This window comes from Saccoglossus kowalevskii, chromosome 1 (assembly GCF_978046115.1).
Source record: "Saccoglossus kowalevskii chromosome 1, keSacKowa6.1, whole genome shotgun sequence".
Classification (NCBI taxonomy): domain Eukaryota; kingdom Metazoa; phylum Hemichordata; class Enteropneusta; family Harrimaniidae; genus Saccoglossus; species Saccoglossus kowalevskii.
In genome coordinates, this window is record NC_140641.1 from 15161499 (window position 1) to 15174740 (window position 13242).

Below are 13242 nucleotides of genomic sequence, written 5' to 3' on the forward strand. Positions count from 1 at the left end.
CACCACAGAAGAGACACAATACAATACAGGAGAGACATAGTACACTATGAGAGACACAATACACAACAGGATAAATACAATGTACTGCAAGAAAGACACTATAGACTAAGAGAGATTTTACCTTTGAATATGATGAGAAATTATTATCAAAATAAAAACTCACTGAATTAAATGTACATTTGTGAGCTTAGTATTAGGATTCCGAATTGTCACAACTTATATCACTGAGCAAAATGTCTATCAATGAAGTAAATTTACCATAGAAAACAATCAATGCTAAAGAAAAATGGAAAAATTAGGTATTTTCAAGAAAATTCAGAAGACAGAAGAAACCCACAATTTTCGGTATTTGAATGATGTGGACAAAATTATACATGTATATAAACAAAGAATAAAATTATATTTAACTTTCAATTCAATTTTAAAATTGCCTTAACTTTATGTATGACATGGCTGAGCCCTACATATCAAAAATAATTATAGCAATTGATTTAAGGCATTTGTGATGATAAAGTTCTAGAAATCCAATGTCACAGTGCTTATTATTACACATGCATCAAAACCTTTTTTTTTTATAAACGATCAAATTCTGCACTGCAGACACACATACTAGTATACAAACCCATGTGGACAGCCAACTTTTGGTAGTTGGGTAGTCAACTAAAATAAGTATACTTAGTAACTGACAAGGACATATTAATATATAGCTATATACATATTGGTTTGTGATGTCATGGCAACTATCATAAATACATTGTAATGACCTTCTTGCCTTGACAGTAACTACTACTGGTGTATATTGTACTCTGAACTATTGGCATCAAGGTTAAGCAGGGCAAATAATATGCCAGTAAAACTCAATATGGTTTATTGCTAGATGCATTTTTCTTCCTAAAAAAATGTTCAGACTCAAATCAATAATTAATTAAAACATACATGTATGTGTAATATCTAAGGAATTTGAGTATCAGTTTGTATAATTATGTAATATAATGCATGCTGCTTTGTACATCTCTTGCACAATACATGTACAGATAACAAAGTTTTTGATAAGGTACCGGTAGTGAGTTTAAAAGTAATATGTAATATGGAGAACTTTTGGTATTTTAAAATATTTTTCTTTCCTTTTGTAGGAGTATTCATTCCATATGATGAAAATGGTACTTTGCAGAAATAATTTTGACTTGTTAGATTTTAGAGCCAAAAAATGATCACGTTTTGTTTCAACAATGTTACAAAATTGTTGATTTGCACAAAAGTCAACGACTTTTGGGCAATATGAAATACTTCTTATGGACTTTTGGAACAATTTCTAAAAAAATTCATAATAATCTATCTGTATATGATTTTTTCACCATATATACTCAAACAAAATTTTGAGATATGACAAAAACTTGTTGCCATGGGAATTAATGATAAATGGCTTAAAAATTGCCTATTTTTTGTGAGGAAAACAGTAGGATGTCTACGTACTTTTTGCGAGCAACTGTATTAAAATAAAACCATACTGTAGGACTCAAGGAAATTTGGTAATGTGTTTTAATGGTAGCCAACTCAATGTGCTACAAATTACCTACATGTACGCGGGAGGGGGGGGGGGTGTAAAAGTGAGGTGTGTGCACATTGCATTTTGTAATTTCATTAACCTTTTACAGTACACATATTGCAATAAATTCTATACTGTGCATATCATTTCAGCCAACACAACACTTAATCATTCATCTAATCTAAGCTTCCCAGACTTGTGGTATTTTTGCTATGATAATTAGCAATGACACAATTTCGTTATTCTGATTTTTTGTCTTTTGGGAAGGCAGATCAGATTAGCCATAATATCATGCTTACTAAAGAGATTTGTTTCACAGTAAACACACACAAGTACTGCAATTAATAGTCACTACCAGAAAATAAAAGTACAAAGCAAACTTACCTGGAGTATATGGATTGTAAACGCCACTTGGTTTGCCATGTTGTTTTCGTAGTACTAACTGTTCATTTCTCTCTCTTGGGAGTTCTTGCATTTGACAAGAAAGTCTCTCTGCACTTTCTTGATCGATGATTGGACTAATGGAGGACGGGGTCACTGTCATGCACGACCTCCCTGTGGAACTAACTTCCGTCAGGCCGTGCCTGGCATTAAATGTTTCATTTTCAGCCATGTTTTTAGACTCATCTACAACATGTATAGCCACAGGTGTAGTAGGACACTCTGCAATTAAAGGCGGTGATGACTGACTGCAACTGTCTACACTTTTGGCTGTTCCTCCCTGTTTATACGCTTCATTTACAAGTCGATTGCGCTGTACTTTGGAACTGTCAGGCGATTTCTTTGATTGCAAAGTGGGACGAGGAGATATCTTTGGTTTGGTAGGAATTGACTTATGAAAATTGTTCTTGTTCACATACTGCGGAAGACGAGATGATCTAATCGATGAGTTTTCCTCATTTAACAATTTATCTTTAATCATCACATACTTTTTTTGTACTCTTTCCTGTTGTACCAAACTTGGATGCAATATCAACCTACTTGGTCCAACCTGATTTTCATTTTCATCAATTTCTCCAGTGTTTTGTGAATCTAACAATTCGGTTGTATTTCCTTCACAAACTTTATCAACAGTTTCTGCTGTATCACATACTGGGGATCCACTGTTTCCCTGTAAACGATCAAATACTTCTGAGCGACCAGATAATGGTAATTCATGTTGTACGTGCAAGTACTGTGATTTTTTTACTGTGGTTGATACAGACTGCATTTTACTACAAGTCTGGCGTTGTGTGCCTTCTTGATCTGAAGAGGTACACGAATCGAGAACTGAGTTCATTATCTCTGGTCTAATTGTGCACTGATCTGACCCATGTTCGTCTCCACCCACTGCATTCTTGTTGATATTTCCAACATGCTTAAACACACCTGTATCCGAGAAATTATTGGTTGGTTTTAAGCTTACAAGTGGCTGGTTGATTTTATGGTATTCAGTTTCCTGACTACCATGCACGCCATCTTTAATATAATCAGCATTGATATCAGAAGCAGCCATTGTCCTGGTAATTTGGCTCATCTCACCAGGACTGCTATAAATGTTTGTGGCCACACCTTGCACTTCAGAATTGCAGTCAAGCGTGGAATCAGTGTCTGATTCCATATTGCTTTCATCCAGCAGATCATTGAGACTAATTGACTGTGCATGTTTTAGAATATACAAGGGCTCATTATCTTGGCAAGTGATGTCTGTATTAGTCAATACGTTATCTGAACACTTTGTCTGTTCATTCACATCAGCTAAGTTTGAATCACTGTGTTCACTATCCTTTCTCACAGGAGCTGATGTATTTCCTATGGTTAAAGTACCTGGACTGCCACCTAACTGTGCAGACTTAACAGATGAGTGATGTTGGACTCTTTTGTTGGAGAAAACATGTCCCTGGGGGTGAACAGACTTAGCGATGTCTCTTGAATGGCTAATAGGTGGATATCTATTACAGCAATCAGACTGCTTCACACTGTTTTTTTGTACTTTTGTCAAATCAGTGCTAGCGACAACACCTTTTTTCATACTGTCCTCCGGAGACTTATTCGAACCTTTGCATGCTGACCGATTTAACACCTCACTGTTCAAAACATGTAAATTCATCTCTTGGTCAGCAGATTGCATGTCAGGGGGACAAGCTGGGTCACCCTTAACAGAGGGTGAGGTATTACGGTATGTGTTGGACACACCTTTCAGAGAACTCATTTGAGCCCTAGGCCTAGCTACTTTATTTGCAACTTTCCTTTGTCGTGTTTTTTTACCATCAACTCCTTCATCATGTAGTGATATGCTTGCAGTAGCAAAATTGCCTGGAACTGTGACATGACTCCCTGGATATTTTACACTAATTTTATCTTTATGTGAAGAGTTTGTGCCTGACACAGACGCTGCTTTGTAAATGTCTTTTCTAGGTGGTGTTAAAACGCCTCTGGGTTTGGGTAGTTTAGATGGAGTAGTTTTTCTTAGTTGATTTTGATCTGAATTAATTTCAACTTCCCCAGTTGTTGTTGTTGTTAGTAAAGCAGGAACTTTGACCAATGACCTTTTGACCTGCTTTACATTACAATTTTGTGAACTATCACCCAAGCTTTTCACATGCATATTTTCACTGCTTCGTTGTTTGTGTTTAATATTTTGCTCCTTCTTTGTCCCGTTTTGTTGGTTTGGGACATCTGGCACCTTCCCAGAATTTGTTGTCTCCTTTTTTGAAACAGCTGTCTTCTCAGTACCGTGTAGCACATCTTTTGATTTATTACTTTTTTTACCATTTTTATCTTTTTCTTTCAAAGTATCACAGTGTTTCAAACCAGCTTTATCGTCGTCGTTTTTTGTATTCAGTTTACCCTGTGTTATCTCTTTCCCATCTTGAGTTTTGCTACTTTCTTCAAGACAGGCCAACTTTTTTAGTTCTTTTTTGTGTTTCTTTTTACTTCCATTCATTTTTTTCAATGGTAAACTGTTCATTCGCTGCAAAGATTTTGTTTCTTGATCCTTTTTTTGCTTTTCACGCAGACTTCCACCCCTCAGAAATTGATTTTCATTACGTTTTCCGACAACAGCCCGATTTTCAGTTCCGTTATGTAACATTTTTCCTGGTGAGACAGCAATCGGCAAATGCTTATCAGTCATAGTGGACTTTGGTGTCTGTGAAGAAGTGGATGAACTCGCTATATTTTTAACGGGGATACGAGTTTTCTTACCAGAATCATGTGATGCACCTTTCTTTGCAATAGTTGCTGACTTGCCAGTTTTATTTTCTGTTGAATCAGCAGAATTTGCACCAGACTTTGACATATGCATAGCACCGTGTAAAGGAACATCAGTTCGTTGCACAGTACATCCACCAGCCCCCAATGTTGCAGAATTGGGTGTCCTGTCAACTTTACAAGAATTTGATTTTACATTCTTGACATTGTTTCCGGGTTTTTCATTCTTCAAAGTTGCACTCAACACATCTTTTGATTCATCCGCATGTTTACCACCATCAGCGGTTAATCCACCATTTTTGGCTACTCCATGTTCTGCATCAGTTTTACTTTCACTCTCAGAATCACTGCCTTTTTTCTTTGATTTCCCCCCAAATAAGCTCCTACCTTTTTTTTTCTTAACGTTGGTCTTTGACGCTAGCTTTACAGTGTTTCCCAACGATGTATCGTCGTTTAATTGTCTTTTTTCAAAAACATGCGTACTGGCTGTGTAAAATCCAGAATCAGTAGATAAGCAGCTGGAGTTATCAATATTAGTATTACTACATAATGTACTTATGGACGCAGCTCGTTTCATTTCTCTGAGAGGAATTTCTTCACGTAATTTTTGTAGCAATGGTTTATTTATTTTTGTAATATTTAGTAAACTAGAGTTAGAGGTTAAAACTGGATTGTATCCCACAGTATTGGCTGTGAAATCACTCCCTGTATCCCAATCACTGCAAGCACCGCTGCTCTCCTCGCTGTTTCCCTGGGAATCGATCCTGAACGAGGAACTTCGTTTCAGGGAAAGGATATTTTGACGACACCGCGGCGCATTCATGGAAGCACTTCGACGCAGAGGGACTTCTTTTCTCACGTTTTTCGCATATACTTGAATGTCATCAACGATATCAGTGTCTGTCTCGCCAAAGACCCAGTCGGTGAACTTGAACGAGTCGCGATCATAATGTTCCTGACCGTCATAACTTGCATCGACGGCCAATAAGACATCTCTATCCCGCGTCTCATTTGCCCATTTTTTTCTGTTCGATGTGTTCTTTTCCTTTCCATTCTTACGAAAGACGAATCGGTGTAGCCGACTTCGAGATCTGGTAGCCTCAGGGGGATATCCGGCATAGTTAACATGATAGTTTATATTCCGTGGCGCTAGGCCATATTTCACATGTTGTGATATTCTTTCGTCCGTTCGGTGAAACACAGACTTGTCCTCGGGAACTTTCCCATTTGCGTTGAGGGTATACGGACTTGCGTTATTTGACAGCAAACTTAACCTTGGCGCTGATATACTGGCAGATGTATCATTTGGGTGAGCTGGAATAAAAACGTCAACATGAAAAGAACGAAACATATATAATGTACACAAACAAAGTACAACCAGTCAGTCATGTCAGTGAGTGAGTGGCTCGCCGACGTTCAAAGTTCGCTATGTCGACAAGTTACATCGAGTTAACCGGACATAAATATCAATTTCCCCTATCTACGATTCTCAAAATAGCCAGAACAATTTATGTGGTACACATAAATACGTCAGTGAAACCTTGTATGTGTCTAGCCAGTAAAAACGTACAAAAAAAGTAAAAAATCGAGCCGATCCATACTTACCAGTCAACAAGTCAGCCATGTTTGTGTAACTTATGCAAATGAACCAAAGCCGTCTGATATCAGATGATAAGAATTTTTTTCAAACTTCTCAAAATGCGACCTCTTATCGTCAATGAAATGTCTTCTCGGTCTTGTTATATGCATACTGTGTTGGAACTGTTTATTTATTTGTTCTAAACGTTTTGTAAATTCAACAACGAACTAGGGGGAAATGCTGAGAGAATAAAGGCGGGTATTTTTAAAAATCCAGGCTTGCTGGGTTCTGATTGGTTGGTCGAGTACAAAAGAATAAATAATTTATAAGCCACAATTCTAATGCCAGAAGCCCAATGAATGATTATTACTTTGCAATATTTGTACTATTTTAAATATCCCCTATTTTTATTTGTATAATCCGACTTCATTAGTGTGTGATATTGTTATTTCATTCAAAAGCGCGGCATTGAAAACTGTCTTTGCATAGATGTACAAAAGGTTGTTGGCTGGTCTGTTCAACCCGCACTGGACGGTTACGACCTCTCACGTAACAGTAGTACAAGATATGCAACACGGGTAGGTGACACAATACCACGGCCTCGAACATTTGATCTGTCTTGCCCGGTATTTATAGTAACGGGAAAAATATCATGAACATATCACTGATTGCATTACATGAAATAAACACAAACTGTCCATACGGCGTATATGGCCAAGCGTTGAACGTTGCGCATATAATGCGTGGAATGGCTGCATGAAAAATAGCTATTTGAACAAGTTCTGTTTGCATAATACAATTCCGACCCATTTCATTTATGGGCAGCAGACTTGCCGTGGTGAAAATTTAATATGCATGGTTGTCATTGTTCGATCGTCATGTCATGTCAACAATGCGAAAAAAAAAGGCAGTAGTTGGGTTTGTGATACGAGGTCGTATAAGATAGGTCAAGACTAGTCTACAAACACACTGATACAACATAGGCCAAGACCAGTTCATTGTTATTACAAGGTCTGGCCAAAAAAATAAAAAAAAAATAAACAAACATAGTGTATAAATGAATACAGTGCGGGATAGAAAAACAAATTGATTTAATGGTTACTAGTACTTTTCTTTGAGTGTGATACTTCTTTCTTTGGACTATTTCATTTCTCTATAGATTTTCGAAGACGTGACTTATATCCCATTATTCACATACATTTTAATGACCCTCTTCAAGTTCCGATCAGTGAGGGGGATATTGCGGGTCACCTTAGGTCGGACGTCGCAGTATCAGCTACCAGCTATCGCAAACGCATTCTGAGATTATGTCTTTGAAAATAATAAAAAAAAAAAAGACCACCCGGCACTTGGTTCAAGTCAGCCACTCTTCAGGATCATTACATTCCCGGTGTATCTATGATAAATTTTAATGTGTGTTAAACTTTAGTGTATTCTGTGGATGAGTGAACTAGGATTGGGTACGAGAAAGGATGACGGGTGTGTACCGATGTACCATATAAGTTCAACGTACTTAGTCATCTTATCACACATATCACATTTTTTCCTACTTTTATTTGCTTGTCAGTTTTTATTTTCCTGTGTGTATTTTTATTCTCACTTTTATTGTTTTATTCACATCTGTATTTTAGTCAAAATCCTAATAGGGGTATGAACGCAATAAAGATAATTATTATTACACAGGCCAAAATGATTACGACATACTATGTTAGAAACTAAATGCGTTAAACTTTAGATTAGACGGGTGAATAACATTGCAGAGTTAATAAGCTTTATTAGTGACCCCTAGAGATCATACGTCCCTGTACTTCTAGTAAAACAGTAATTATTTTCAATACTGCATCTAAATTGTTGCCACGTTACAGCTACTTCTATTTGCGGGGGGGGGGGGTCGGCTGATCACCTTGGTAGGGAACCACTGTACCTGCATAATTACTTGGATAGTGTCCTTGTAAACTAAGACCTATTGGTTCAAATTACACGTATTTTACAAAGTGCATCGCTATTATTATTCCACTTTTGTAGTTTCACTTTTAAGTTTGAATTCGTTGTTGATGATATTGTCTAGATTCTGTCCCTGTAGTTGTTTTAAAATGTTGAGACCACCGACCCGCATCGAGGTGAACATTACATTATGAATTGTTTTCATGGGTTGACTGGGTATCGATAGCGTAGGTGTATTTGCAAATGATAAAGCGCATTACAGTGTTACTATCCGACAAATTAGCGTGTCTCCCTACTTCTGTAACACAACGTAATGTACAGTAACTAATATATGCTTGCCACGACAGAGGTTGATATAAAACAATAAACTGTCAGTTATTCGCATTATTTCGCATCGAAATATAATTATAGGCGAATGTCCCATAGCCTGAATTCCCTTGAAAGTTTTGTATTGATCGGCGACATTAGAACTAACTTTATTGCATTATTGAAATATTCCAAATGACTAAATCGCTACCACGAGTGAATATCACGGATACTTATATTGATTTACTAAATATTTTAAAATATATATGTGACACATTAGTGACTTTCTGCTTTCTAAAAATATTAAAACAAATCACCTAAATTATTCAAAAATTGTTTGAACACAAATTGAGGACTTGGGCATACAGATTCGCGATAACACGTACCTGCAATACAATATTCAATTACACGTTATAATCATAATCAGAACCAACACGATGAACGTGCGTAACATTGTATCAAGCTGCGAACCAAAGCAGGGATACGTGGATAGGATGAACTATATGTTGACCTTCAAACAGCTCCAAGTCGGTTAATTCTGTGTATCATAATAATACAATGGTTTCATGCAACATTTTACCTCTTCTGGCACCGAGACACATTTCATTCAACAGCGAACAGCTTATACAGAAACGTGAAGTGGACTTTAGTGGCTATTTGTTATATTAATGTCTGCACACAACCATGTATATAGTCCTTGTACAAACATTGCCGCCAAATATACTTGCTACAACCCCCTCATTACAATGCGCTTATTATACAACGTAGTCAATTACGTAGGTGCGCACATTTTGAATTAATAGTATCAGAAGGAGCTTTTATGACCCGAATCCTTCATCAATATTCACCAGTAATTTCGAGAGGGTGGCAATTCTCAATTTATTGAGTGAAACAAATGGGTTAGTTTTTTTCTGGATTCTGTGCCTATCTTCGCATTAACACTGTTGGAAGCTGTGTGTGCGATATTCTATGCGATATTGAGTTTTGTCTTCGGAGACACATCTACACACGTGCTCGCACTCTACATGCATGCACGTGCACGTTAATATGTTTAAAATCAGATGCAGGTATCATGGGCTGCTCCCCATCCCGATATTTTTTGTTTTGTTTGTTTTTCATTTGTATTTGTCTTTTTCATCTCGTATCACTTCTTGGTCTCTGCAACTAATATAACGTACCGTTTCGTTTACAACTCGATTAACATGCTTTTCACACATTGAAGTTCTCAATATTGACAACATTGCATTATGGGTGCAATTGAACGAGTTATGTGGCCATAGAAACTTAAAAATAAATAAATAAATACAATTATTTGCATTAATGCTTGGATATCGCATATCGTTATGCGTAATACGAGGCTATATATATATCAGTATAGACTCAAAATATCAGTTTCCGCTCCAGCTGACGTTATGCGTTTTCAGGAAATCGGATATAGACGACTGTAATTGAAAAAAAAAAAAAACTATACATATCTCTTTACTAAGCTAATGGGTAATTATCATCATTAGATTGGATGCTGATATCTGTTATAATTGATTGGCTGTTTTGTAGCTAGGCTCTCTCAGCATTTTGCTGTGTTTGTTCGTATGGTCTGTCTTAAAGGCATAATCTTGCAGTTGTCTATACGGCCAGCAATTATAATCAATTAACGGAAATGTCATAATTTGTCAGATATGATCGAATTAATTATTCGAGAATAATCGAGTTATTTCGTTGGATTTTATTAGTTTGATAATCATGCATCCAATGCATTAAAGTGTGCGTCAGGCTTATTTGCTTCAGACTGGGCACCCGTCCGTTCATGCGTCTGTTCGTCCATCCGACGTATACCGGTCTATTCAGTTGGTATACAGTGTATACACATATATGTATTTCGTACTATTAGCATATTTTGGCCGCGATTGAATCACAAAAAATAAATGAATAAATTATCCACATGCAAATGTAAATAAAAATATCTAAACTTATCTAATTGCATTATTCAAGTTATGCTCTTTTCTCGAAAGCGAAAGCGTGTTAACTATGTAGTAAATGATGACAATTCATGTGACCACAACTTAACAATCCCATATACGTACGTGTGACAAAATCTCCTACAAAGGGAAGGGGTAAATTGTCACTAAGAAAAAAAAAAAAACTGGCGAGATTTTAATTTACAACAAAAAATATTAATAAATATCTCACTTTCTTCCAATGACCCACAGCATGGATCAATATCATACTGAATTACAATATTGTTTCTAAAAATAATCTGAATTGTGGCTGCATGCGTAACTTTATATGCATCAAGGCTATCAATTCCGGTTCCCCGTTGATTTCTTCACCACGAATGCTATAACAAGACGGGTCAAATAAGAGGCATCATTACGCGAGTGTATATTTCACCTGAATCATATCTGGTTCTGTAGGTAAGTAAAAGCTCGTAGTTGGGTAGCGACAGTCTTAGTCACGTGACTACGTTTCTGACCATACTTCTCTCTATGACGTAAAACCTAAGTAATTCTAATAGACGTTGCATTAGCGTTAATTACCCCCTATTAATTGCTTTCTAATTATAGCAACTATTTAATAGACACATTATATTTACATCATCTGAAGTTATCTTTGTACGAATGATTAAATGCCAATGAGCGGAAATTCGTCATATTTGCGGCAGCGGCAATTTTTGCATTTTTTCCAAAAAAGAGGTAAGGTGAAGATCTTCCTGCGTTATAATTTTCAATGGGTTCTCTAGATGTGCTCGTGTTGCTAGAACCTGAGAGTACACCTTATAGGTAAGCCAGTGTCAAGTTGGAGAAAAGCGCCCTCACTGAGCGACTTTGATGCCGCATTAACCTTATTAGTGACATCTCCGGATAAACACGGGACTACTCCCCGCATTCTACGTGCCCAACTGCACTCCGATCTAATATCATATGAAACATATCAGTTTGTACACGTTGATTTACGCTCGCTTAACTATACATCCCCAATCCGACAGATAATATGTCCGGGATAATGTACGAAGGATCAGCTTACTGTCACATTTGCTGTCGAATTAAAACGCCCTCTTTAGGTAAATACGTTTGTGCTTCGTTTAACCCACGAGGGCGCAATTTAAAAAGAAAACTATTATCTTGCTGCACAGTAGCATGATTTTTTCACTGTAACCTTATTTTTTAGAGAAACATGTCAAACAATATATAGAAACAATAGCAAATAATTTAACAGCAGATTTATATGACAAGGAACAAAATATATTTGCAATTCAACGCCCATTAAATATATAATATATAAGATCTTCATTTTTTACTGATAAGAAACAATGGAATTTGTCCCTAACCTAAAGACAATAGTTACTTCCTTTGCATATTTGAATCCATATGATATTGAACCAAATTTACTTTGTTGGTGTCAGATGAGTAAACACGTGGTGATATGATACATCACACGTCATATATAATAAGATAATAACAAACAATAATTTTCCAAGGTGTTTATGTGTTGTTTGCAAAGCATGAACAGCCCTATATCTTGTCCCGTGTGTGTTCACCTGTGTGTTCAGGTTACTCTTTTCAACGCTAGAATTTATCGTGAGACAAAATGGCAAAAAACGATCGTAACACCAGCTCTGTAATTTCTAGGAACACGAAGTGAATATGACAACACAATGAAAATGCACCGTGACATCATCTATAGTTATGTGTCACGGTGAATGTGTGTTAATAAACCTTTTCTGGTATAACTTTTTACGATGTTTAAACCATTTTCTATACACCAAGAGCTTAGCATTGTTTATGTTTGGGGAAACGCCCATAGTGGTATTTTCTCACTGTTTAATTGTAACTGAGGTGATTTAAAGACCACCTAACGTCCTCAAAAGAGTTTTTAACCTCTGCAAAAAAGTATTCGAATAAGAACACTCTCATACGTTTGCATCTCACTTCCTTTCCATTCAAGTTGAGAGAAACATCCTGGGGAGTATCAACCCTTTTAATCATGGCTTTCAAACTTTCCTTATAAATTGCGCTCTCTAACGGCGAAGCGCATCAATGACGTAAACGGGTGACAAAAAACCCGTTTAAAATCGTCGATTTGTGGTCGCTCTTCATGAAAAGTATGTTTTTGAGAGATTTTACTTTATATTAGATGACGAACGACTACTTAACCAAAGTGGTCGATTTAAACGACGTTACCTTGAACCATATACGTCATATTGACGTAACGGAAGCGCTCCGTCACTAGAGGGCGCGATTCATGGTAAGATGTCTCCAGTTTGATACTAAGATTATGAATATTGTTCGGGTGAGGTAGAAATACCGCTTTGGGATTTAAATCCATACACTGGATTGCAGACGATGCCGAAAGAAAGGAAAATAAGGTATTCTTGTAACAACAACAATAGAGTCATCGTGAGTTTAGAAATGGACCAAATAATAATCGTAGAACAAATAACAATTCATTGTCGTTACTCAGACATTCCAACAAATTCGAAAACAAGAAAAAATAAATCTTGATTTACATAATCACGTAGAGTCTGGTAGGCAGAGGAATTCTGATAACCAATCACAGAGCTGCGTTTGGATTCGACTGAAACGCATTTATAAATATCTATATCTAAATATCTAAGTGTAAACTACAATATTTGTCTCCATCGTGGCGGAACGATTTTTTACTTGAAATCAACATACAA

General features: G+C 36.6%; 1 protein-coding gene across 1 annotated transcript in view; it reads right to left on the reverse strand.

The window, feature by feature from the left end:
* Positions 1-6511, reverse strand: part of LOC144351936 (uncharacterized) — a 92033-nt gene extending 85522 nt beyond the window's left edge. Inside the window, exons 1-2 of the mRNA XM_085496482.1 lie at positions 6344-6511; positions 1931-6052 (exon numbers count right to left, since the gene is read on the reverse strand). Coding sequence (XP_085352608.1) covers positions 1931-6052; positions 6344-6362 — 4141 coding nt within the window. The 5' untranslated portion in view covers positions 6363-6511. The remainder of the gene's footprint in view (positions 1-1930; positions 6053-6343) is intronic.
* Positions 6512-13242: the final 6731 nt, after the last annotated feature.